Below are 23,147 nucleotides of genomic sequence, written 5' to 3' on the forward strand. Positions count from 1 at the left end.
GCTATTTATGAAAGTGAATAGCCTCGATTCCCCAATTTCTGACTGATTAAATTTCTGTAATTATTTACAGTTTTATGAAAATCAAACAGTATGAGAGGCCTAATCTCTTGTAATACAGTCAGTGCACTGGGCACAGGAGCCAGCCATAAGGCAATTATTCAGCTGTTGGATGAAGAGCTTTGGTTTCTCTTCCTGGATCTTGATACCAGGGTAGGGGAATGTTTATGGTATAATGCAAGTGCAAAAGTTTGCCTCTTGGCTTGTGACTGAAGAGGTTTTAATGTAGCCCTTTGATGGGTAGAGGAACAGAAAGCTTTATAATTTTGACAATGAACTTTTATCAGTTTTTATAAAAATGATGACAGGACAGGATTACCTCTAGTAGGAGAGAGCTGAGCTTGGTTACTTGAAAGGTCCCTCCAAGTCTTATGTTTTATGTTTTTGGCTAGAGAAGAAAGATGACCTGCCTGCATGAAGGAAGTTCATGTTGTCAACAGTCATATACCTGGGGGGAGCCTGTGAGAGGAGGGGCTTTTCTTTGCAGAGGAAAATGGAAGTTTGTCCACAATTCCCTACAGTTCCCTACAAATTTTTCCTACAAGTCGGCTTAACTGCAGCTTACTTTACATAAATAAGAGTTTGAGACTGTTAAAATATATTATTTTATTTTATTTGTTTTCCAAGGATTTTTATTTGGTCCTGGATTTTATTCTTTTATAGGTCAGTGAAAGATGTGGTGAACTTTGGAAGTTCATTAGAAGTATTGTTGTTAGGTTTCCTATGCTTTAATTCAGATGTAAATCTCAATGGGAAAAATGGTGCTTCTGGTATAATAGTGATATTTCCCAAAAATGAAAGTGCCTCTTAAAGGTCATTGATTTTATTAATGACTTATTGTTCTTCACACATGCACTTTTCATTTCATTGACAGGGATCAATTAGAAGCTGAATTTTGCCTTGAAATAAGAAAATGAAAAATATTTTGAGTGCTCTAAGTGGCACTTTTTGTTATGTGTATCCTTATATATTCCCATATATTTTATAGCAATTTTGATATTTTCTGCAATAAAACATAAAGAGACATGTCAAATGATAGGAAACAGTAATACATTCAAGAGTACTGAGTAAACAGTCTGTGTTCATCAAGTAAAGGGAGGAATATATGTGTGTAAAAGAGATCTTAAAACCTTCGGGCAGCATTTGCACTGTTTTGATTTCAGTGAAAGATCCAAGTGAGTTTTAAAAGAAAAAGTTCATAGTATTTACGGAAGTGTTGATCTTAATAATGGAATGCATTTGCGTAGTTTGTAAAATCCATTCTTTATTCCATTGAATATTATATATTTAGAAGTATAAAATACAAATGCATTAAGAAAGCACACAATCAAAATGGTAGGAAATACTGCTGTTCTGGGTAAACTAAGAAAATATTTGCATTCTCTGCTAGCCAAACATCACCCTTTTACCAATACAGATGAAAACATATTATCTGAGTCATTGTACTTCAGTTGCTAATTCAACATTTTTCATTAAAATGAAAGTGCTTAACAGTGAAAATAAGAACTAGGAAAAGGAACGTCACGTAAGGGTTAATGAGATTATTGATAAAATGTTAGTTCATAATGCTTTTTCTATAATATGTTCGCAGACATCCTTTGATATGAGAAAAAATAACTAAAAGTTAATCTAGAATTTCATCTGAATAAAAATGCAGCTTTGCTCCTTATCACTTCAGTAAAAGCATTTTAACAGAATCTTTTTTTTTTTCTTCACGGAGCAGGGGGAGCTTAGGATATACTTGGAGATGATTAATTTTCCGTGGCAAAAGCTAAAGTTGAAATAAATATTTTGAAAAAACCAAGGGCTAACCAACATTCTTGGGTTATGTACGAGATATTTCAGGGTATATCGGTTTGGTTTTAGTTCAGGTTTTGGTGTGTTAGTTGTCTCTCCTAAGTCGTGTTCGCTCTTACTTACCAGCTGTGATGAAAGACTTAAAAGTTCAATATGCTTCCACATGAGAACTTGCTGGCAAAATAATAGCGGTCTTTGGCCGGAGTCTGAGTCCCAGCTGTTCAGTCATATCTAAACTCATGGGAGGAAAAAAGTGGAGGTCAGTTTTCAAAATACTAAGAACCCATATAATATGTAAGATTATTAGTTACTTGTCTTTTAACCCTTTTGAAGTAGACACACATTTTTGGAAGGATTTACTTCTTAGGAGCTCCTCTTGAAACTTACTGAGCAGTAGAAGGGTGTAGAAAGACACTTAAAACACTGTGCTTTAAGGCTGCATTAAATACTTCACTTGCAAAGAAAATCACAGAGAGAAAGTACCGACCAGCGTGGTGTTTTCATGTCGTTCGGTCCCCACATGCATACAGATACTGCTCTTTCTCGGGTTAATATTTCTGATGTGCTTTTCAAAATGGAATTTAAATACTCCTGGAGTATTTTCATTTTTCATGCTGTTTCCTGTGTCTAATCCCACGGGATGGGATGTAGAGCCGCTAGTAAAGTTTGTTTGTTTTTGTAGGCTTAGGGGGGTAGGTGGGGGTTAGTTGCATTTCCTTAGGCATTGTTAACTATGTGTTTAAACATTGGAGCTGGGCCAAGAAGTTCCACCTCATAATTACATTTGTGGTTTAGTGGCAGGACATATTACCACTGCCTTTAATAGCAGATAGGGGAGAACACACAGAAAAACCCTCTTATAAGTCTGTGAAGCACAGACCTCAGGGATAAAGACCTGGTTTTGAATACGAAAATCACATTCCTAAATTTACTTTCAGTGCTTAAGGGAGATAATAGAACAAATGGTTGATTAATGAAGTGATTTTATGAAAGATTGTTTGAAATATCTTAATTCCGAGTTACAAAGTAATATATTAGAGTAGTAATAACAAGAATGAGGATGTGTTACAGTAGGCCAAGTTGTTGACTTTCAGATTATTTGTTCTATTTCGACAAAAAAGTAGCATCATTACAAATACTGGAAGATGTGTGTTCAGAGCAGTCCTCCTGAAGCCCTGATACTACTACTAAATATTGAAACAAGGGTTATTTTTCCTTTATTTCTTCATATTTAATTTCTGGACATTGTAATCCTCTACATTCTGTGTCTCTAGCATAGCAGCCGTAGGGAACACAAAATGTCAAGCCACCAAAAGGAGTTTTCCTGCATTTAATGTGCTAGTGGCTGTCATGCTGCATTCAGTAGGACCTCCCCAACTGCTCTACCAGAAGAGGAGCTCCCAGAGATGTGATCTGACTCACCTGAGAGTCAGAGTTCTTCCCTTTTCTGGGGCCAGCAAAGCTGACACATACGTAATAAAATACAGAGAGCTGTGCAAAAGCAAGGGGGCAAATAATCCCCTAGTATATATTAGTTGCACAAGTCAACTAGTCGTGGATGGAGCCACTCCTTAGCACCAGGAGGAGGAAATTAGTAGGTACTTCATTCCTGTTTCTACAAACCGAAACCAAGAGGTGCTGTACCTACAAATGAGAAGGGGTCTTTTTGTCCCAGCATGTTCCTGTTCCAAGAGCCCAAGATGCAGCAGGAATTCAATGTTCATGGAAAAAGCGGATGATAAGTTATGTTATTAGTTATTATTTTACTGGGCTTGTCTGATGAGTTCATCACAGGTAGAACAGTTCCCTCTTCTGTCTGGGCATTAGAAAGTGTCAATTAGATACTTCTTAAGTATCTAATAGAAATTTTCATGGGCCTGTGCTAGCATTATTTCTGTTAACATGCAATTAAACAAGTCATTCTTCACATAAGTTAAGTCTCTATCAGAATTAATGAAAAAAGAAGGGACTTAATGTTATCCCAAGTTGGTTAATGTTTTTAGGATTATGTTGTTCTGTATTTGCACACCTCAAGCAGATCAATGTCTTCACCTTTGTGTTGGTTCAGCAACAGTCTTCATCACAGTTGTGTCCAAGGATGAAATCTTAGGGTCTAGATTCTCAAGGTATGCAGACACCTGCAGATGACAGCAGTCCTAGTCAAATTTTTTTAAGTTATTTATGCAGAGTGGATGGGCTTACTAATGGTATAGGCATCCAGCCCATTTAGACTTTTTTATTCCCTGTATATGAATTTTGAGGTATTGGAAAAAACTTGTAAATCCAACCCTAGAGACCCCAGAGAAGCACATAAGCTTTCTAATCCATATTTGTTACATACTTCACTTTTAATAGGGAGCAGCATCAGTTTTTGTGCCTCCCAAACTATTTGGCCTTGATCTGGGAGATGGACTAGATTAATCTCTCTGCTTGTGAAATGGATGTTTTAATAACAGCATGAATTTAGTTGAGAAAGCACAAGTCACTATTGGATTTGAGGCATAGTTTACCCCAGTCTGGGCTTAATTCAGCATGTAATTAAACACATTTATAACTTTAAGCATATGAATAGTTCTAATTAAATTACCAGGTCTCAATGCAGTTGCGTGATTCTGCCTGCCTGAAACAGACTACAGGATTAGGACCTTAATTTAAAGATTGTGCTTTACAGAGTGCCAGAGTTCATCCCTGTTCTTATTAGAAACATTAGACTATTGTAACATCTCAGAATCAATATTCCTGTTGCAGAAAAAGATAAATGCCAGTTTGTTGTAGCTTTTCTGAAGATTTTACCTATTTGTTTTTACATAGGGTTAGGAAAACAGCACTGATAAGTAATAACAAATGTGGTTTTGTGGTTTCCAGTCTGCCACATCAATGTGTTCTCCAAATGAATTTGGTTTGCAGCAGACACTGCAGACTGTAAACTGTTTCTGAGGCAATATTTAAATGCATTTCCCTGGCAGCACAGAAATATAAATAAACATGCGGTGTTAACTTGTAATATTATTAATCTGAGTGAACTTCAAAAGGAGCTTACCAAAACTGCAGCATTATTTTTGTTGGATTTCAAAAGAGATGTGCTGTACAGATAGCAATGTTTTATCAATCACACAATGAAATAAAAGCGGAAACAAGGTTTGCAAAAAGCCTTGTAGAGTTTTGTACTGATGTGCTAATCCATTCAAATTTTATTGTTAACATCTGTACTGAGTGATTGGAAGAATTACTACATTAGGGGCCCTTGAGACAAGTATTATTTACATTTGTGTCAATGAATCTGATAAATACATTTTAAAATGTAGCGAATTGGGCAGTTAAGCTATTAATAAAAGTAAAATAATATTAAATGTGAGAAGATGATACTACTGCTAATCATTGTTGTTGTTGTTATTATTATTAAGATAATATTCCAGATAAACATCCCTATGTTGTTTAGCTAGAGCTTCTGCATTTGTTAAATGATAATGGTATTTGTGAAGAGCAAGGAAGAGTACATTATAAATTAATTAGCAGATGATGACCTTCCTCCATTTCAACCAGCTGCATAGATTTGCTGTCCACATCTCTCAAAGCTGTATCTTTGCTGCTGATACAGTTTTCCTGGTGCATCAGGGAATTTGTGGCAAACTGTTCTAATGGTATTTCCCTACACATGGTGGCAGTGTGGAAGATCTCACCACACAGAAACAATACTTGCTCTATTTGCTTTTTGTTCGATAAGCCTCAGTATAAAGAAGTGGCCTTCTTTTGTTGTTGTTTTGGGGTTGGCATTTTTGTGTTCACGCTCACTGATGAATAAGGTGACTGTTGTCTGTGTGTATTCGCAGCATGCAAATATAACTCTGCTGTCACACTTAATAGAGGTTGTTTATGTGTCGTTGTGATGTTTCTAGTTAGCAGTGTTACCTGACCAAGTAAGTTAGGCTTAGAGTGATTAACTTCATAAACATTTTAAGTGTGTGTGTACTTCAAAGACAAGTCTATGCAGTCCTCCAGTCTCTTTAGAAATAGCACGGTACTGAAAATCACACACACTGGGTAGAAGGAAGGATTTCCACACTGCTGTTTTGCAGATGTGGCAGTGCATTTGCAACATTTGCAGTGCATTAAGAAAAGTGCTTCACTGAATAAAACTAATAGTAAAAGCTGTCAGAACTTACCAAATATTTTCCTCTTTTTCTCCACCACTTTTGAGTGTCTCAAAGACTAACCTTGCTGACATTTTTAAATAAAACGAAGGTATTCAGTGGAGAAAATGCTAATTTATGCTACTTATGCTTTATGTAGGAAAGGGTATTTCTTTCAAAAGGTTACATTTACCAAAGTCCTTACAGCAGCAACCTTTTTTTGTATTGCTGTACAGGGTGAAGGCAGGGGGAACCCCAGGAGGGAGCTGTGCAGCTGTTGCCAGCTGGGTCTGGGAAGGTGCCACATCAGGCAGCACTAAGACAAGGGATGTGCACTACCCTCCTCCCCATTAGTCTTTCCACCAATAAAGTCATGGCTGGCCAGAAATAATCGCCTGTAACACAACAGCAAGTGATCCAAAAACTAGATGGATTTCATAAACAGCTGTAACAGTTACAGCCGTGTTTCTATGTTTGGTGTTGTTTATTTGTTTGTTTCTGTTACTAAAAGTCCAGCAATTGATGCATATTTTAAAAAAATAAGCTCTTTAAAGAGAAAATGTCCATGGCAAGATTAAAACACTAAACACTTGTACTGTGATATAAGCATAGCCTTCTGATTTCAGCAGACTCCTCCCTTTGACAGATGTATTCTAACAAGAGCTATCCAATTAAGAAATCTTGTGGGTTTTCCAGTAGAATTGGTTTATTTTATTTTATTTTATTTTCAATAGGGAAATGAATGTATTTCTGTGGGGGTTTTTATATAAGGGTGAGAAGACACATGTGCCTTTTCTCAGAAATCTTCTATATGGCTTTGTGAGAGTACTGTTTGCATCACATTGGAATACAGAAATAAAATGTCTTAACAGTGGAATTTGGTCTTGGTGCAAATATCTGCAGACCAATTATGTTTGCAGCCTACCCTGTATTTCCTGTGGTCTTCTGTTGTTAAATTATGATCTCTGTCATGTAGTTCAGAAGTACCAATTGCTTTCATATGGTAATATGGAAAAGAATCATAGTTAAATAAGTTGCTTCTTTGGTACTTACTTTTGGAAATACTTGATTGTGTAATTCCTGGGTAAGTTTGAGTTATGTCCTCAGGTATTCTAGTTTTTCTCCTTTTCTGCACTGTTGAACATCTCGGTAATTTACTGCTCTCACAGCCTCCTTTTCAGCCCAGTAAAGCTGTAGATCCTGCCTCCTTCCACGCACCCCTGTGTTTCAGGCTACTGAATAATTGACTGTTGTGCAAATGTTTTTACCTCTCATGCTCTTAAGAGTCTTGCAGGCAGAAGCTGGGACAGAAGAGCCCCAATTTCACACGAGGAGCCTGCCCTTTTCTCCCTTACCCTCAGCAGATCTGAGAACTGGGCTCACAATAAGGTTGAGAAGGAACTCAGTGATCTGAACTTTTCTTGCCTTGCTCTCAACTTCTTAGATCTGTGAAGCTTACTTTCTGTAGTAAAGATGGTCTTAAAGACTGAGCATCTTGAAAGTAGGGCATACCTTGCTCCTGGACAGAACCCTTTGTGTACATGAAGGAGCAGTGTAATTAAATCCTGCTCTGAGTCCAGTATTGAGAATTACTGAAATAGCCAGCACCAACTTTGAAAATTACTTTGTGTCCTAGAATTTTTAGCTGTAGGAGTTCATCAGCCTATGGGTCTTGCCTACTGGCATCTCTTAAATCATTAACCCCCAGATCCAGCATCTTTTTGCTCTGTAGAAAATTATTCTGTAAGCGTTTGATTACTCTCTGCAGAGAGATTGCAAGCTTTTTCCATGAATGAACAGATACAAATGATGTAACAGATATTTAATTGTCTAAAAGCTCACAGAAGGTTTAGCAAACTACCAAAAATTCAACAGTGAAATAAATAACTGGAAACATTACACTTTGGTGCACCTGTTTTATTTGAACATAAAGTTACTATTTTGGAGAGTTTATGTCTGTAGTTTGAGTTGCAATATGTAAAAGTGTTTTGTATTAAAAACAAAACAGTACAATCTCACAAACTGAGGACATTACACCACAACTTTGACTAAGCAGTGATTCACAGCTATCCTCAAAAAACTATGTTATAAGAAGTTATAAAAAAGTATCCTACAAAGTTTCATTTGGCAAGCAGAAGTAGCTCAGCCACATTAAAATTTGTTTCTAAGTTGTCACTAAAATGTATGTGCAGTGTGTTTGTAGCATATGCTGTAGTTCAACTGTATTTTTAATAGCCGTGTAACTGTTTTTCTCTCTACTTCACCATATGAATTCTTATCAGTTTGAAAACTGTTATGCTTGCATTCGTCCCAAGAAAGGAATTATTTTGGGAAAGTTGAGAAAAATGTGTTTAAGCATTCTGTGGAAAAAAAAAAGGTTATTTTGAGTCCTTAATGGTTGTAATTGAAAGTTTCAGGAAATAAAACCAAATCCTCTGTCTGTCCTGGGCTGGGAGGACATGGCAAGAAGCACAGCTATGAATGTGGCAGAGCTTTGTTCCAGGTAAGGGAAGTTCTTCATATGCTGTTGTAGGATGGACCCTCACCACAGCGATCTTGATTTCCAGTTCTGAGAACAGGCCAGGATTGTGAAAAGCATTTTGCTTAGCGTGGACTTCAAATGAATTAACTTATCCCACCTTTTTATGGGCTGAGATTTGTGAGGAGAGATTCCCTCACCACAAGGATTTCTTGTTTTATGTGCTGTCATGCAAGGATATAGGAAAAACCTTCAAGAATCCAAGGAAAACCGAGTTTGGTCCAGTGGTCGTGAATAATTAAATCGGTAGCTTCTGAACCACCATTGGGTCTTTTTTTTTTTTTTCTTGTTTTCAGAATTTTTTGGACGTTTTTTAAGGCCCCTCTTATAAGACTCTCTGCAGTCAGGAAAAGTGACTTAAATTTCCATGGGAATTTCACTCCTCAAGGTTCCTCTGAAAGCTGATGTCTTTCACAGCACCCCAGGGTACCACTGCCCCCCATCATGTGCTTTGACCATGTTGCTGATTAAGCTTAAGCAGAAAAGCCCGTGATAAATACACAGGTGCAAGGACTTCTTGTGGCATCTGATGGCTTTAGCTCAGGTCTGCTGTCAGCCTGTTTCTCTTTCATGCTTTCAATGTACCTGGGGGGGAAGAAGTGTGGCTAACTGAAAGTAGACTGCATAGGGGAAACACTATAATGCAGGAGTTATTGCTTTCTAAATAAGGCATTTCTGTATCTCTTGAGAGAAATTAGGAAAAGGACCATAAAGTTTCTGTTGGCCAGCAGAAGAGAACCATCTGCTGGAGTTAGGAACAGTTGACTGCATTTAATGTCCAGTGGTTGATGGTCCCTGCTCTAACTAGGAGGAATTAGTTTATTCAATGCACGTGATTGAAAGTGTAGAATAACACACCAGAATTAAGAAAAGGAAAAAAGAAAAGCGGATAAAAGCTGTTTAAAAACAAAGATATGGTTCCACAAGGACGGTATTTTTCTATTTCAGGTTTTTTTTATTGTAAATTTCTCAAGTCATTAAAAGACACTTGCGCATGGTATGCGATGATGTTGGTGAATCATTAGCTTCCTCTTCAGGGAAAATACGGCATTTTGGCACTTCCTTTTCTTTTTCCTTTCTTTCTTTGTGGTTTTCCATTTCTATTCTGCAGACAGTTAGGATGAACTAAAGCTTTCTCTGTTTTCCACTAGGTCTCATTTGCTACAGCTTTCTGCCTTTAAATTACTTCTGAACCACAGAATCTGGCAGGGCTCATTGGAAGGCATTTGAGGACAACTACTTGATCTGGAGTACAGCCATGTACGGTACTTGAAGGCATAGAACAAAGCAGTATAAATTGAGATTATTTTACTCAATGTTTATGGCTCTTCCAGGACAGCCAGCAGAATTATAGAAAAAAAATCTTAATTAGGGCATAGCATGTAAATACTCCCTTTTTATTGCATCAAGGAATGCTTTTACCTTCTCTGTCTTAAAACAAAGGCCTGTTTAATAGATTTTCCTTAGTTGTGTCCCTAATCTAACATTTCTCATTTAATTGTTGGAGATCAACAACATGTAAAGCATTGCTAACATCAGGGGCATTGAATAAGTGATTTAAGGAGGACTGGCTGGGATAGTAGATGAATCACACTTCTGCAGCTTTGCAGCCCAGTTTAAGCTCCATACTGAGGGGGGAAAAAAAAGTAATTGCAAATTTTAGTAATACCTAATAGCAGCCACACAACCTCAGGAGATCCTGTGAACTCTTGCTGTGCATTGCAGGTACACGTATGCAGAAAGTGGATACCTCCAGTCATCTTGAATGAATCAGAAAAAGTAACTTAGTAGAAGTAATGATGACTGACAAAGTCTAGCAATACCATATTTAGCATCAGAATAGAGAAGGTTTTACACTGTATTAAAAAGGAATGCTGTCCTTGGAGAAAGTGAGGCAGTGGGAAGGGAGAAGTAATGCACTCAAAATTGCAGGGAGAGTTGGACTTGAGGAGGTGTGACTTGTGTGCCCAGCTTCTACCTGTTCCTCTAGACCATGTCATCCTCCCCTGGCAGTGGACCAGTCAGTCAGTCAGTCCTGGAGGCACCACATTCGATGTAATTCTGACTGGGTGGCTGAGAGAGGAAGAAAGAGCTCAGTAGGTGGTAAAGCAAAATTAAAGGTAAGATTCCCCTACCTTGTTTAGCTGTTGTGCAACAGAGAAATTTAAGCCATGCAAGGTGTTAGGTCATATTTTTCACCTCTTGCCCGTTATGGTTTATGTTCTTCCTGCAACAAACTCTGTGTGTATTCAAGAACTTTAAATATATAGAAACATGTTTCCAAAACTTGGCTAGTTACTTGAGTGCAAATAAGAGGGATCAAGGTTTTTTATATAGTTTTCCAGAGGCAAAAGAAAGTACCCATGCAAATAATGTAGATCAGGTTATTCCTAGGTGGATTCTAATCTGCTCATGTGTTACAGGTTAAAAATCATGAGTACAATTGGAGATTGGCTTGAACTCTTGGGGGATTTTGATAAATAGACAGTACTGCATTTTCTATGTGTAAGTGTTATTTCTTGTTATAAAAGGAACAAGTACATGCTTAAGGGAAATTCTTTCATTTTAGCATTGAACATCTTTGGTTTTAGTATTAAGATGTATCTGTTGCTGGAAACAATACCTTTGTATTTAAAGCACGCTTTTTAGGTCTTTACTAACAATGTGGTTATTTAGTGTTTTAAATTCATTATACTCATTCAATAATTTTGTGGCTTCCCTGCAATTGGTAATAATGCAGTAATAAAAATGATATGCGATGCTTGAAAGGTTAATGCTACCAGCTTGATTAAAATACAGCAATTGTGCCTTAGAGATGGATGCTGTTTCTTTATTTTCTGTGAAGTTTACAGTCCTCCAGCTGAGGAGATGCTGGCTTGTGAAGTGTGCCATCAGTACCTGAGTGTTCCACCCCTCTGGTCTCTATAGTTTTGTATATTTGCCCCAAATTGTATCAAATGGCTTTTGAAGGGTCTGAATGCTTTCTCTTGTTGTGGATTTAGTACACACAAAGCAGTACCCAGTGTGAAGCACCGAAGGTACTCCTGGGGTCATGTCCCGGGTTGTGAGAGTGAGTATTTGGAGGAATGTTGCCTGTGAAATCATGAAGACACTTTGCATATGTACCTGTAGCACTGTTTTCACTTGAGAAAGGCCAGTAATGAATGTTTTTGTTCTGTTTTCTTTACGCTGTGAGTTCTGGCCAAAGGCAAATGCTGCTAATGAAAAAAGTAGGAAGACATATTGCTGATTTTAATTCACAGCCATGCTTTTCTACTTTAATAATGGCATGTCCTACAATTCTGTTTCTTTTATGCATCTTGTTAATGAATAGAATATTTCATGGAGAAGCAGAGTTTAGTTATCTTGTAACTAATTGGGAAAAAATTACTGTTGTGTCAGTGTTATTTGTGATGTAGCGAGGGTTCACAGAGAAGGGAATCTGTTTTTGCTTTAGTAAAATCTAGAATGCTATTTTTCTTACTCTCCAAGAACAGGTTGAAATCCTGTGTGTCTTACTTCATTGGGCCAAATGTGGAATTTATTTAGATCTGAATTAGATACATAGTAACACATTCACTTTCGGCAGTAGGAAATTTCCCAGACTACTTTAAGTGATGCCAATTAAGTTCACAGCTACATGAGTCACCTAGAATAAAAAAGAGAGGAAAGTGACCAAAAAAGCACATAACCATCTTTGCATGCCAGAGATTTAGGAGGTATGTCTGAATGTAAGAAATATGTGTGAATTTTATTAATTTTATACTCTAAAGTGCCAGTTAAATAAATGCTGGTGAAAAGCATATTGATTTTGAAAGGTAAATAGCAAATCCAGATATATTCTACCAGTATTAGAGACAGGACACTTAACATGCATCAGACTTCATTTTATGAAACAGAAGGCAAGACAGCTAAATGCAAAATTTTCTGGAGTTGTTCCTTCTTTTGAATGTGCTGTCCAATGAGCTGTATGTAAAAAGAATTCATAATAAGCATAGAAGTCGCCAGGTAAGGTTTGCCTCTTAGCATAGGCACTTTGGAAAAAGGCTGTAAATGTTACATGATAAGCAAGTTTAGCATAAAGAAGAAAGGTTTTACAAAAATACCTCTTTCTTTCTGCCCTGGTTGAAAATTCATCCTCTGTGCCACTGGGATTGACTATGAGCTTTTCTTTGTTCGACTTTGTGTCCAACTGCCCCCTTCTGCTCAGCATGGCATCTCAGTACTTTACAGAAAGTAATTCTGCTTGGGAAAAATAAAAAAAAAAAGGTGCGAAGGTGATTTCTACAAATCCTTTGTATTTTCTGTAAAAGCAGAGAGCTGTTTAAGTACCAAGGAGAAACTTGGCAATGTTCAGTGCATTCCTGATTTCAGTTGAGCTGCAAAAGAATGAGAGGGAGAAGGGAGCAATATAGTGGCATTATTAAAGATATTGCTGTCCTGTCTTGATAGTGTGATACAGTGTCAGTGTATGACTCAGTGTTAAGGGAATGTGATTGGAATTACTGTATTTGATGTAGTATACTTCTCTGCAAGATGCAGGCATACATTTATGTATACTGGCAAAATATAGACATGGGTAGAATGTAACTATAAAGCTACAAAGAAATGTGCACATTGGCTACTTGGAAAGCAAAAAGGGAATGAAACACTTTATGAATGGAATAAAATAAAACAGAAATGAAATGCAAAAGCAGGAAAGGCCCAAGTATTTTTGTTGTCTGCTGTGACCTTGTTGGGGGCAGGATAAAAGCCACGTGGGATGTAGTGGATGACTGTAAGTGAATGTGTATGTATGCACGTAAAGGTGAGAACCAAGAAGAGGAATCAGGCTGGAGAAAGGGAATTCCAGACAGATGAGGCAGCATATGCTGAAGGGCAACCCCAGCTGCATGGTCATAAGAATGGGACAGGGAGGAATGCATGAGTGGGCAGTAATGGGATGATGGACACAAGATTGGAGAGGACGGATGGAGGGGGGCCAAAAAGAGGTTTTGAAAAAACCCAGGATGCTAAATATAAATAGGATTCATACATTAACTGTGTCACAGTGATATAATTATGGCTGTTATATTGTTTTGGTCTGGAAGGACGCAACTTCAGTCCTTAAGGTTTCAGGTTACAGGGACTGAGCGACAAAGTTGAGAGAAAGAAAAAGTATGAATGGAGACAGGAAATTACAAGACCACGAGTGGTGATGTAGATGGAGCAGGTTGCTAATGAATTAAGTAAATAAATCCAGTTCTATTTAGTTACTTAGTTTTAAATTTAGAGTAATTTGGAAAAATTCCAAAATAAATTTTCGAGCTTTTTCTAAAGATAAAACTGAAAAGATTGTTTTTTGTTGATAGTTTTTTTTTAGATTTTCATATTCACTGATGTGTTTTCAACATATCTGCTAACTTAAATGTGTTATCTCAAAGTCCGTTAATTCATTTAAAAAACTGTCATTCAGATTCTGTGATGTGAATGTGTTTTAAATCCCTAGATGGGTTTATTAGGACAAATTGCATTTCAAATCTTGGACAATCATTGTCTTGTATTTATTGACTGGAGAAAAAAAAAAAGTGTTGAAATACCTGATTACTTCTGGTTGAAAAATGTACCAATCTAATTTTCAGGTGGTAAAAATGTACTCATAATTGAATTTAAAACTAGTCAAGGCACTTACCAGATACTGACTTTTCATGTACACAGAAAATTGTGCAAATAATGAAATCAGTTATCTCTAATATTTTGTAATTGTAGCCTGTGTTCTCCTTCAAATGACAGTTGGTTTGTTTTTTTTTTCTGAACCAAGTTCACAGGTGTCTTACACTCCTCTGCTTGCTCTATACAGCTGGGAGGATTTTTTTTTTTTTAAAAACTTTTAAGGGTGGTACTGCAGACAATTTTCTAAATCCTCAGCAGCTGCAAGGCTGCTTTGTGCGGAGTGAAGTGCCCTCTCTCGGGGTGGGCTGGCTCTGCTGGATGACCCGCTCCAGTTGGGAGGCAGGAGGTTGTGAGAGGGTCAGGGAGATCAGTTACGGCAGCTGTGGGATGCAGGCAGACTGTTGATAGTGGGGGGGAAGTCTGCAGCCTCCTCCTCACAGAGGCTGCTGGATCGGGAGCAGTGCTGGTGGTTATCCTGAGCTGCGATGGACAGGTTAGTAATCTCTCCATGGGAAGACTTGGAAAGGGTTTTTGGCAGTGTATTGGATCTCTCTGGGCTGTGGCAGGGGTCGGCAGAGCACTAACTTGACAAAGCAGCAAAGGAGACATGGTTAAGGTTAGTCTTGTTCAGGCAACCGCCTGCTAAAACTAATACTTTAGATTTTGAGGGCTGGGGAGTTACCACTTTTTTTTTAAAGGAGACTGCTGACATGCTTGCACCTCTTGTGGGTGGTCAATGTGTGCAGCCTTTGAGCTTCCAACCTCTGATGGTCTGTTTCCACTGCTCCTCCCCTCAGTTACTCTGTCCAGTAGAAAGTCAGGAGGATGGTGGGATTTTCATTAGCTGGCGACACATTTGGTAGCTGCAGTGCCATGTCTCTGTATGGGAGAGCAGCTCTCGAGCTGGGGGAGCAACCTGGGAGCAATGCCTTCCCTGAGGTGGCTGGGCTGCCATGGGAGTTCCCATCCCTGTAGAGTAGCAGGTCCTGTTGGGGCAGAATGAAACTCCAGCACTACATTACCAGATTCTTTCATCAGTTAAAGAATGGATGTGTTGATATATTGATTGACTCAGCAAATGCTGCTGGGAAAATAAAGGTGATAAGAAATTACCCCTGGGACTGCAGTGCTGGATCATGGTATGAGGATTTCTCTTGGCCCTGCTGTGCAGCCATGCTGAGCTGTGTTGTAATTCTTTACTCTCTCTTATATGAACATCATATTTAGGTTGGAAGCTTAAGACAGAAAATGTGTGGGATTTTCTTTTTTCTGTAAGCTCCTAGACAGAAATCCAAAATCAGATGTGACGTAATACAGCACTGGGTTCACTATGGGCCATGGGCTCTACTGTATTCCAAATAGTAGTTGAAAGTCAGTGTGTTCTGGTAGCCTGACAAAAGACTTTATTACTCTGTACTAGCCTTTCCACTGACAAAATTCTAGTTTTGGTTTTCTGTTAACCTTCTGAAAACTTGAGAGATAAGCACACTCAATTTGCCTGCTCTTCCTGTGATAAAGATATTTTGTCCATTAAAAACTTTGCCAAACTACTTCAAGTGGTTACATCACAGAAGTTACATCTTGCCTTTGAGGGGGCAGGTTGTTAAATTTTACCTTGTTATTTATCCTGTTCTGTTTTAATGCCACTGCAACGTTACCCCTCGGTCGGACTGGAGAGCACTAGTGTGAGGGACCATGGCCTGGGAGAGGACTATGAGGAGGTTGTTGTTAATGACCTTACAGAAAAAGCAGGTTGGGTTTTTTGTGGCTTTGTTCTTGGTTAATTCCAGGTTACCTGCGGCCTTTGTGAGCTGCTGTGCTGTTGTTGCTGTCTGATCTCTCCTTATATTTCTGCTGCCTTAAGGTATATGTTTATTTAAGCAGCAAAAGGGTGGTAGTTTTTTATGGCACATGGGTGTGTCCCTGTGCTAGCTCAGTTTAGCTGCTGAAAATAACATAAATAGCAAATATGCAGGGACATGGGAGTATTAGGCTGGTACTTAGGACGTGGGTGCCCCGGGATGTTGGTACGTGTCCTGGCTGCCAGTTGTGGCCACTGCTGGCAATCCTGTGGAGTCATGCCTGCTCTCACTTCACTGTATGGTGTTGGTGCAAGTGTTGGTCTGGCACTCCTTTAAAACCATAATAAAGTTATACCACTCCTTCTCTTACTGTAGATGTGAACCTCTCTGGTTCTGCCTCCCCTGTTTTCTTCTCATCCCTTCGCACTTGTGTGCAGTCACCAACAAGTCTGCTGCCCTTTTTTCTCACACCTGTGATGATACTCCTTCGGCGTTTGATTAAATTTAGTCGATATGCCGATGGGTGCATTGATTAAATACTCCCATTGGTGCCAAAATACTTATCTCCGCTCATCAACTGGGCCTTGCTTGCTCTTTCTGAAAGAAAAGTGTGCTCATGATTTTCAGCTTGTTATGGTGCATGCCTTGCTGCTAAGAGCTGGTGCCATGGCTGAATCTACTGTAGCGATCTGGTGCTACAGCAGGAGGAGTCTGGAGTGGTTTTGTTTAGAGTAGGTTACTACAAAGTGAGCTGCTTGAGGAGGGCAGGCAGCCTCAGGACAGTATCTCCAGTGACTGATTCTTTTTCAAGTCAGTTTTTACAGAGGCCACTGTTGTGTTGCTGGCTTGCAAAACAACCTTTACTTCTCTTTCCTTCTTTCAGTGATGCCAGTCTGGAGATGCTGTTTGATTGCATCCTGTGTTTCTTGAATCATGTGCTTTTTGTGTGTGTCCTCCTGCAAAGAAGATGTGAATCAAAAAACACATGGAAATGCATCTCAGTACATTGCCCAATCTGCTTGTATCATCTATGTTTAGCTTCTCTTTTACATTATCACTTCTATCCCCGAGGCAGCCTTAATTTTTATCTGTTAATTATTTTTCTGCACCCTAACATGTTGAAAGAAGAGAGACTGAAAACCCAGAAAAAGGTGCTAAAGTGGAGATGAATGAGAATATCTACTCTGCATGTCCAGAACTTAAAATGGAAGCAAATAGAAACAAGTTCTTCGGGATGTTATCTGCCTCTCTTTGTATTTCTAACTCAGTGCTGAGGCATCTGATGACATACTTTGAAAAGTGAGAATATGTAAGTGTCTGTAAATCACTGTGGCTTGACATATGAGACTACTCATGTCTTTTGGTTTGTAAATATGATTTATATTATGTTGCAGAGGATTTGAAAAGTCCTCCCTAAGCCAAAAATGAACAAACCGTTGGCATCTGCAGTTTTTTGGCTCACCACTGCACTTAATAATACTCACAGTTTGGAATACTACGTGTTAATGGTTTCATGTGTGTGAAATGCCAGTAAACTTGCTCTTCTGCTCGTGGAAAAGACCTCAGTGTTGGGAGGCTATTTGATGGGCCTTTTTAGTTAAAGAGTGGTGCTGTTTCTCACAGGTGTAAATTCACGATGTGTTTGTTTCCCTACAACTTGTGATCCGTCCAGTAAATTGCAGCTGGCTTGTAACAGACAGCAGAGCGGGTGAGTCAGCCCATGAAGGCACTCTCTGCAAGCCCTTCTTGGGAAGGCTGATGTGCCAGCACGGCTGCTGCCGATTCTTGCTACAGACAGTCTTGAGCTGGAATCAAGAAGTAACATTGTCCTCTTGACACCATTTATTATAATAGGCTTAAATGCGTGTGACACCTATTCAGAGTTTAAAATCACTGCAAATACTTCTAAAGGCATATTGGCCAGAGCCACTGTTGCTGTACATGACATGCCTTATGTCTGGGTGAGTGTTTAGTCCTGTCCTTGTGGCTGGAGCTCATTTCTTAAAAAGGTCTAAAGTTTTTTCTCTCACTGCAGGGTTTTTTAGAATTGGTAGTGGAAAAACCATGTATAAATGCATAGGAGTACTTTGGGGACTGTTGGTGTCTGTATAACTTGTAGTATCTTATTTTTTCAGCCTTTTTTTTCAAAAGTACGCCCCTCATTCAGGCAGCTTTTCTGAGATGAGTGTGATTTTGGGCTACTTGGCTTGTGTGGCATGATGAGGGCTAGACACATCTGCTGAGGCTCCTTGGTAGTGCTTTTCTCTGAGTGGGGCTTTTCTCTGAGTGATGGAGTACATGGATATACTATAGGTCACAGGACTTTCCTGTCGCTGCCCAGGAGTGGGGGAAAAAAAACAAGTAGGTATTATAAGACAGAGTTGAAAAAGTAATTAAGGTGCCTGAGTATGTAATTCCGCATATGGTAGGATTTCCAGAAACACCCACCATTCCAGATGCACAAACAAGTTACAGTTCATCAGCTATTTATGGTAATTGCATGTGCATTATTAGCCCCTGGCAAAAGCAGGGTCAGTTGAGTTAAAGAGCGTGCATGTGCAATTACTGTGCTTGGCAGTTGATTCACAGCAACTTGTTATCGCACAGCGTTTGAGTTTTTTTGGTCTTTCCCAACTTTCAGCAGAGGTGGTGGTGTATTTAAATAAAGGCTTTGTGAACCTGGCCCAAAGTGAGTTTCCCACCGGGTGCTTCCCCTTCACGGGGACAGGCGGCCTCCTGCACCAGGAGCTGCAGCTGCATCCGCCATGCCAGGCACCGCCTCTGTCCCACCAGAATTATTTCTAGCAGAAAAGTCCATATCGCTGCAAACAAAGTGAAAACTTGGCTAAGCCAGGTTTGATTACTGCATCTGTTTTTGGACTGTTGGCAATGGCACGCAGGCAGTGAAATGCTTGTTTGTGGCATTGAGCGGCTACGTTTCCACGGATGGGATCTGAGCCTGTTGGAGGGTTGGGAGAGCACGACGTTGCCCACTTCATCCTGGGAAACCACCTGGGTTGAAGCCAGCTTTATTGTGTGTGTTTTTTTATTAAAAGCCTCCTTTATAATTTCTTTTGGAAAATAGAGGAGCCTTTCAGTTCATATATGAAGAAATATCTCTGAATGGTTCAGTGTGTCAAACTTGGAGCTTCTGGGATGCTTTCTGTTTTATACATGGTGTTTTAAAAACAACTTCAAGAACAGTGGGAAAAGCAGCTACAGTAAAAGAAAAATAAATTTATTTGCTGTACCCTGTCTTTCTCTGCTGAGGGCAGTTAATTCTGTTCCTGATTCTTTAATCACAAGAAAGTTACATAAAGGCTTGAGTAGTATGCAGAGTCCTTGTCTGACTCTACCATTCTTGAGAGGACTTCAGTGAAAGTATAGGCAGAAATTATGGCATGAGGCATGAAGATGTATTACTACAGTTGTGTGGTAAAAGTGCATTCAAGGTGTTGCATGGAGATGTTTATATAGTGCTCAGATCAAGAGCCACACGTGGCATTATGCTTTTGGGCCATGTGGGAGGCAGATCACTAGGGATGATATCCAGTGCCAGCTGAAGTTGCATTTGTTCAGTATCACCAAGGGAGTTAAAAACCCACAAATTGAAATTTTTAGTTAAAAATTCAGCTTTTTTTTTTTTAATTTGACAGGCCATCAGCAGTCTTCATCAAAGCCAAAGCAGAGAGGAGGATTAAAAAAAAAAATAAAAATCATGTAATTGCATTGCTTGTTCTGATGAAAGTTGTTTTGTTTTGACATCTCTGAAAGCATTGGTGTTTTGTACCAGCTTTGTTGAGTTGGATAGAAAGCTATAAAATAGGATGTGCTAGAGGAATAGATTGGTATATTAAAAATATTGTAATGACACCATGCAAAAAGCAGTTTGTACCTGGATCCGTATTTTTTACCTATATTACAAACATGACTAACTTCATAAGTGATCTAAGCAAGCTTCTTGAAGTACAACAATAACATAACACACGAAAACAGAATATATAAAAATACTTGATATCCATGTGGCTTCCTCTTGGTTGACAACTCTGCAGCCTCTCAGCTGGGAAGGAGTCTGGGAAGCAGCCCTCCAACCCTCTGTATGCTCAACCCTCTGTATGCTCAGAGGAGCTGGGGCAATGATTTTCTCGAGGGTTTGCCTTCTGTAGAGGGGAGGTCTGTCAGCAAAAGGTTGTTGAGAGGGCTGACTGAGAGCTTGCTTTTCCTTTCTTGTACTAAAGGGAAACCTGGAACCTTTGTGCTCCTGCGGGGTTAGCTGGGTAGGCTTTTTTGGTTTGGTTTTTGGTCTTTTTTGGATGCTGTGGTATTTTGTCTGAGAGATAAGAATTCCTTACTAATCTAAAATTAAAAAGGGGAAGAAAAGGTCATCTTTACAAGCAAATGTTTACTCTGCAGCTTACCTCGAATCTGTGCTGGGTCATTAATTAATTAATCACTGTTAATTTTTGCATCTTTAGAGAATTTTTACTCTTTGGACTTGTTACTCCTGCATTTATTCTTTCAGTTATTGATGCCTATGTTCTTGCTACATATGTAAATTAGTTTGATTCTCTTTCTAGGTCTTGCCTTTGCATAGTACATTTGGCAGTTTCGCTTTGCAAATTAATAGAAGGCACAGACAGAGGGATCTTAAAAGGCCCAGAGCCTGCAGAAGAGTGCAGATTGTAGTAAGAAGTGGTCTTCATCAGGTTGCCGTTAATTTCTTGACGTATTCTCCTTCAGAAATAATTGCCTAGGCAAACTGTGAGGCAAGGAAAAAAGACCAAAAACCAGCACTTTCACCTTTTCCATGTTAATCATTTGGCAACTAAACTCCAACTCAAGTGAATCTGGAAAATTGTGTAGCAATACATAGTATAGACACTACAAATATGAAAATACCTCTGAAGAATTGATTGTTCTTTGTTTGTATAAACATATATATACTGCCTTCATGTACATTATAGAAATAACTCATCAGAAGGGCCTAAGTCAAGAAATGTCATCTGATGATGTGACCAGCAGGATTGTGATGATAAAAAGAGGGATACCTTGCTTTGGGCACTGTTGGCTTGTTGGGTTTTTTTAAGGGATATTCCACATCAGAAGATTTTACCAAGTCAGAAGGAGGGATTCTGTTGCTGCAATTGCTTGAATTTAATTGTGCTTTCTTATCTCCTGTCTCAGTCTAAATAAGACATCTGTTTATTTTGTGTCAGTAAAATAATATTTTGGTAGCAGAATGTGTCCGTCTGGCTATGTCCTGATTTGTAGGGGCTAGTTGGCAGCCAACCTCTAGCTAAAGAATGTTTACAGAGTATGTTGTAAAGCCTGAATACAGTAAATTTAGGTCATACTTGAGTTGTAATTTTTTTTTTTTTAAACTTACACAGTTTTTAATAGGGGTTTATACTTCCAGAGAAGCCTGAGCTGCATATTTAAAGAGTTTTGTTCTTATTCATTCTGTTTTCATGACATTTTTGTGAAATACTTTTGCGTGGATCTCCTTGAAGATCCATCCACTGTTGCTATGCATTTAACTTCACAAGTAGAATAGCATCTTTTTGATAACTGTTTTCAACAGTATCCTATAATTTGTTTTTTAGCCCTTTCTAGAAGTGCAGTGAAGTGGTTTTTTTTTTCTGTTGTTGAAGCCTATAACTAAACAATTCTTGAACTTTTTTCTACTCTAGTAATTTGGGTCAAGATTATAGGCATCCAGCAGGATGACTGCAAAAATCTTTCTATCTGATTGCTTTGAGAATTTGAGATGCAGAAAGAGTTTATTTGGTTTTTTCATATAAAGTCTACAGGAATTGTTAATTTCTTATTTGATAGAGCAACTAATATAGTTTGAAATAATGTAGAGCCAAAAATTCCTTCTTTTTGACTAGTGTGTGGAATTTCCCACATGCATCCTTAGTGGTTTTGTTATATTTTAAGAATATATTAGAAAAGTCTTTTATTGAAACAGTAATATCAATAGGTTTCTGTAGCACCTGTGCATTTGGCAAAAGTCTGTGAAATGGTCATTATTTTTGGCATTCTAATTTAGTTTCACTTCCACCTTGAAATAAAACTGTGGAAAGGTTGAATAGGCTTCACTGTATACTGTTCACTGTAAGAAAAAAAATAAAATTGATACCAAACTGTGTGGTGCAGCCTGACATGCTGGAGGGAAGGGGTGCCATCCAGAGGGACCCTGGGAGGTGGACTTGTGTGAACCTCATGAAGTTTCACAAGGCCAGATCTTGCATGGGGATTGGGGCAATCCCAAACATGGATACAGGAGGGGTGAAAAATGGGCTGGCGGCAGCACTGGGGAGAAGGACTTGGGGATGCTGGTGGATGAGAAGCTCAAAATGAGCCAACAGTGTGTCCAGCAGGTCAAGGCAGGTGATTCTGCCCCTCTGCTCTGATGAGATTTCACCTGGAATACTGCATCCAGATCTGGGGCCCCCAACATAGGAAGAATATAGACCTCTTGGAGCAAGTCCAGAGGAGGTCATGAAGATGTTCAGGGGACTGGAGCACTTCTCCTGTGAAGACAGGCTGAGAGAGTTGGGGCTGTTCAATCTGGAGAAGAGAAGGCTCCAAGGAGACCTTACAGCAGCCTGTCAGTACCTAGAGGGGCTCCAAGAGAGATGGAGAGGGACTTTTTACAAGGGCATGTAGTGATGGGACAAGGGGAAATGGCTTTAAACTGAAAGAAAGCAGGTTTAGCGTTAGGTGCTGGGAAGAAATTCTTCATTGTGAGGGTGGTGAGGCGCTGGCACAAATTGCCCAGAGAAGTTGTGGGTGCCCCATCCCTGGAAGTGTTCAAGGCAAGATTGGATAGAGCTTTGAGCAACCTGGTTTAGTGAAAACTGTCCTGGCCCATGGCAGGGGGGTTTGAACAAGATGACTTTAGAGGTCTCTTCCAACCCAAACCATTCTGTGGTTCTATGATACCTTTTACCACTGGCAATAGCTTTCAAGATGACTTAAGAGTACTTAAAACTCTTTTTCCAACATATCTTCTAGCATTGGAAAAATGTTATAGGCAGTGTTGCTTTAACTGTTGCTTTAACTGTTGCTGATATACCTACAATGCATGTTTTACATGTATTAAGAGCAATTTGGTTATTTCCAGAGATCTTTAACTTCAAAAATGTGCTTATTGAGGAAGCATAA

The 23,147-nt window shown here is 39.0% G+C and overlaps 1 protein-coding gene across 7 annotated transcripts in view; it reads left to right on the forward strand.

Annotated features, from left to right (window-relative positions):
* NR3C2 (nuclear receptor subfamily 3 group C member 2) overlaps positions 1-23,147 on the forward strand; it is a 205,641-nt gene that overhangs the window by 51,949 nt on the left and 130,545 nt on the right. Inside the window, exon 2 of one of the 7 annotated variants that reach the window (XM_051790915.1) lies at positions 8,396-8,487. The exons of the other annotated variants lie outside the window; for them this stretch is intronic. Coding sequence (XP_051646875.1) covers positions 8,444-8,487 — 44 coding nt within the window. The 5' untranslated portion in view covers positions 8,396-8,443. The remainder of the gene's footprint in view (positions 1-8,395; positions 8,488-23,147) is intronic. 7 annotated transcript variants of the gene reach the window in all.

This window comes from Manacus candei, unplaced genomic scaffold (assembly GCF_025592945.1).
Source record: "Manacus candei isolate 608988 ecotype Guabito, Panama unplaced genomic scaffold, ASM2559294v1 h1tg000028l, whole genome shotgun sequence".
Taxonomy (NCBI): Eukaryota; Metazoa; Chordata; class Aves; order Passeriformes; family Pipridae; genus Manacus; species Manacus candei.